The sequence below is a fragment of the Oncorhynchus clarkii genome, unplaced genomic scaffold, assembly GCF_045791955.1.
Source record: "Oncorhynchus clarkii lewisi isolate Uvic-CL-2024 unplaced genomic scaffold, UVic_Ocla_1.0 unplaced_contig_2926_pilon_pilon, whole genome shotgun sequence".
Lineage (NCBI taxonomy): Eukaryota > Metazoa > Chordata > Actinopteri > Salmoniformes > Salmonidae > Oncorhynchus > Oncorhynchus clarkii.
In genome coordinates, this window is record NW_027261117.1 from 52,326 (window position 1) to 56,328 (window position 4,003).

Genomic DNA, 4,003 nt, shown 5'->3' on the forward strand with positions numbered 1-4,003 from the left:
TCAGGTCATACACCTCAACTCCAAGTAGGAACCACCAAAACAATACAGAGGACACAAGTATTACAGTTAATGTTTAATTGAGCCAAAACAAGCAAATGCAGTTACACACTGGACTAGAGTACCCATGAACTCTTGCATGTCCCACGTCAGATATCCATGGCGTCGTCGCCGGACGGGCCGGTCGCAGCTTCAGAGGTGGCGTCGTCGCCGGACGGGCCGGTCGCAGCTTCAGAGGTGGCGTCGTCGCCGGACGGGCCGGTCGCAGCTTCAGAGGTGGCGTCGTCGCCGGACGGGCCGGTCGCAGCTTCAGAGGTGGCGTCGTCGCCGGACGGGCCGGTCGCAGCTTCAGAGGTGGCGTCGTCGCCGGACGGGCCGGTCGCAGCTTCAGAGGTGGCGTCGTCGCCAGACGGGCCGGTCGCAGCTTCAGAGGTGGCGTCGTCGCCAGACGGGCCGGTCGCAGCTTCAGAGGTGGCGTCGTCGCCAGACGGGCCGGTCGCAGCTTCAGAGGTGGCGTCGTCGCCAGACGGGCCGGTCGCAGCTTCAGAGGTGGCGTCGTCGCCAGACGGGCCGGTCGCAGCTTCAGAGGTGGCGTCGTCGCCAGACGGGCCGGTCGCAGCTTCAGAGGTGGCGTCGTCGCCAGACGGGCCGGTCGCAGCTTCAGAGGTGGCGTCGTCGCCAGACGGGCCGGTCGCAGCTTCAGAGGTGGCGTCGTCGCCAGACGGGCCGGTCGCAGCTTCAGAGGTGGCGTCGTCGCCAGACGGGCCGGTCGCAGCTTCAGAGGTGGCGTCGTCGCCAGACGGGCCGGTCGCAGCTTCAGAGGTGGCGTCGTCGCCAGACGGGCCGGTCGCAGCTTCAGAGGTGGCGTCGTCGCCAGACGGGCCGGTCGCAGCTTCAGAGGTGGCGTCGTCGCCAGACGGGCCGGTCGCAGCTTCAGAGGTGGCGTCGTCGCCAGACGGGCCGGTCGCAGCTTCAGAGGTGGCGTCGTCGCCAGACGGGCCGGTCGCAGCTTCAGAGGTGGCGTCGTCGCCAGACGGGCCGGTCGCAGCTTCAGAGGTGGCGTCGTCGCCAGACGGGCCGGTCGCAGCTTCAGAGGTGGCGTCGTCGCCAGACGGGCCGGTCGCAGCTTCAGAGGTGGCGTCGTCGCCAGACGGGCCGGTCGCAGCTTCAGAGGTGGCGTCGTCGCCAGACGGGCCGGTCGCAGCTTCAGAGGTGGCGTCGTCGCCAGACGGGCCGGTCGCAGCTTCAGAGGTGGCGTCGTCGCCAGACGGGCCGGTCGCAGCTTCAGAGGTGGCGTCGTCGCCAGACGGGCCGGTCGCAGCTTCAGAGGTGGCGTCGTCGCCAGACGGGCCGGTCGCAGCTTCAGAGGTGGCGTCGTCGCCAGACGGGCCGGTCGCAGCTTCAGAGGTGGCGTCGTCGCCAGACGGGCCGGTCGCAGCTCGTCGCCAGAGGTGGCGTCGTCGCCAGACGGGCCGGTCGCAGCTTCAGAGGTGGCGTCGTCGCCAGACGGGCCGGTCGCAGCTTCAGAGGTGGCGTCGTCGCCAGACGGGCCGGTCGCAGCTTCAGAGGTGGCGTCGTCGCCAGACGGGCCGGTCGCAGCTTCAGAGGTGGCGTCGTCGCCAGACGGGCCGGTCGCAGCTTCAGAGGTGGCGTCGTCGCCAGACGGGCCGGTCGCAGCTTCAGAGGTGGCGTCGTCGCCAGACGGGCCGGTCGCAGCTTCAGAGGTGGCGTCGTCGCCAGACGGGCCGGTCGCAGCTTCAGAGGTGGCGTCGTCGCCAGACGGGCCGGTCGCAGCTTCAGAGGTGGCGTCGTCGCCAGACGGGCCGGTCGCAGCTTCAGAGGTGGCGTCGTCGCCAGACGGGCCGGTCGCAGCTTCAGAGGTGGCGTCGTCGCCAGACGGGCCGGTCGCAGCTTCAGAGGTGGCGTCGTCGCCAGACGGGCCGGTCGCAGCTTCAGAGGTGGCGTCGTCGCCAGACGGGCCGGTCGCAGCTTCAGAGGTGGCGTCGTCGCCAGACGGGCCGGTCGCAGCTTCAGAGGTGGCGTCGTCGCCAGACGGGCCGGTCGCAGCTTCAGAGGTGGCGTCGTCGCCAGACGGGCCGGTCGCAGCTTCAGAGGTGGCGTCGTCGCCAGACGGGCCGGTCGCAGCTTCAGAGGTGGCGTCGTCGCCAGACGGGCCGGTCGCAGCTTCAGAGGTGGCGTCGTCGCCAGACGGGCCGGTCGCAGCTTCAGAGGTGGCGTCGTCGCCAGACGGGCCGGTCGCAGCTTCAGAGGTGGCGTCGTCGCCAGACGGGCCGGTCGCAGCTTCAGAGGTGGCGTCGTCGCCAGACGGGCCGGTCGCAGCTTCAGAGGTGGCGTCGTCGCCAGACGGGCCGGTCGCAGCTTCAGAGGTGGCGTCGTCGCCAGACGGGCCGGTCGCAGCTTCAGAGGTGGCGTCGTCGCCAGACGGGCCGGTCGCAGCTTCAGAGGTGGCGTCGTCGCCAGACGGGCCGGTCGCAGCTTCAGAGGTGGCGTCGTCGCCAGACGGGCCGGTCGCAGCTTCAGAGGTGGCGTCGTCGCCAGACGGGCCGGTCGCAGCTTCAGAGGTGGCGTCGTCGCCAGACGGGCCGGTCGCAGCTTCAGAGGTGGCGTCGTCGCCAGACGGGCCGGTCGCAGCTTCAGAGGTGGCGTCGTCGCCAGACGGGCCGGTCGCAGCTTCAGAGGTGGCGTCGTCGCCAGACGGGCCGGTCGCAGCTTCAGAGGTGGCGTCGTCGCCAGACGGGCCGGTCGCAGCTTCAGAGGTGGCGTCGTCGCCAGACGGGCCGGTCGCAGCTTCAGAGGTGGCGTCGTCGCCAGACGGGCCGGTCGCAGCTTCAGAGGTGGCGTCGTCGCCAGACGGGCCGGTCGCAGCTTCAGAGGTGGCGTCGTCGCCAGACGGGCCGGTCGCAGCTTCAGAGGTGGCGTCGTCGCCAGACGGGCCGGTCGCAGCTTCAGAGGTGGCGTCGTCGCCAGACGGGCCGGTCGCAGCTTCAGAGGTGGCGTCGTCGCCAGACGGGCCGGTCGCAGCTTCAGAGGTGGCGTCGTCGCCAGACGGGCCGGTCGCAGCTTCAGAGGTGGCGTCGTCGCCAGACGGGCCGGTCGCAGCTTCAGAGGTGGCGTCGTCGCCAGACGGGCCGGTCGCAGCTTCAGAGGTGGCGTCGTCGCCAGACGGGCCGGTCGCAGCTTCAGAGGTGGCGTCGTCCGAGGACACGCGCCTCAGCTTCTCCTCAGAGGACAGGGCATCATTTGCCGGAGAGCTACCATGGTTTGGAGAAGCTTGGGATTCTACTTCATTGGTCTCTAAATACTCTTGAGAAAAAACAAAAGGAACAGTTGGGTATTCTACAGCAACACATCTGTTCTACACGGTCTAGGCCAAATTGCTAATCGAATTTTGAGCAACATGAACCCAACAGTTTTCAAAGTATATGTTTCAGGCCGTACCTTCTCTGGCTTGTTTAGCGTCAGACCCTATGGATCGGAGCAAGGCCAGGGCATGCACAATGGAGACGTCATTTGATGACAGCTCTGAAAAATGTAGGTTAAGGTTTGACAACATTATTTAGACTGAGTTACTCTATGCTGTTGAATGAGTGTCAAACACAGCAGCACCATAGACAGTGACAAAGAACATAGCTAGAAGGGTTGTACCTCCAAGTCTCCTCTGCAGAGAGACTTGATCTTGCTTCTGGGACTTTCCAACAGGGTAACAAGAAACTGAGGAGAAAGTGTTGACAGAAGTTGAGTTCACACAAAATAGCTACATATATTAATAGCAGTGAAGAATAAAAGATGACCAACGCGGAAGATACAGACAGTCAAATATTAATACCCAACTTATAAAGTTAAGCATATTTACCAAACAAATCCCTTAAACATTAGTGAACCAACCTTTGACAACCCCCACAGTCATCACAACGAGCAGCAATTCTCTCACACCTCCCATGATCATGAAAATAGTCTGTGTTATCAACAGGTAATGTCTTCCCAT

At 64.9% G+C, this 4,003-nt stretch overlaps 1 protein-coding gene across 1 annotated transcript; it reads right to left on the reverse strand.

Annotated features, from left to right (window-relative positions):
- LOC139404919 (mucin-19-like) lies at positions 1-4,003 on the reverse strand. The gene is given in 5 exon segments (XM_071147459.1): positions 1-1,439; positions 1,442-3,321; positions 3,457-3,540; positions 3,664-3,729; positions 3,904-4,003. Coding segments are annotated over 5 exon segments (3,423 nt in total). The 3' UTR covers positions 1-146.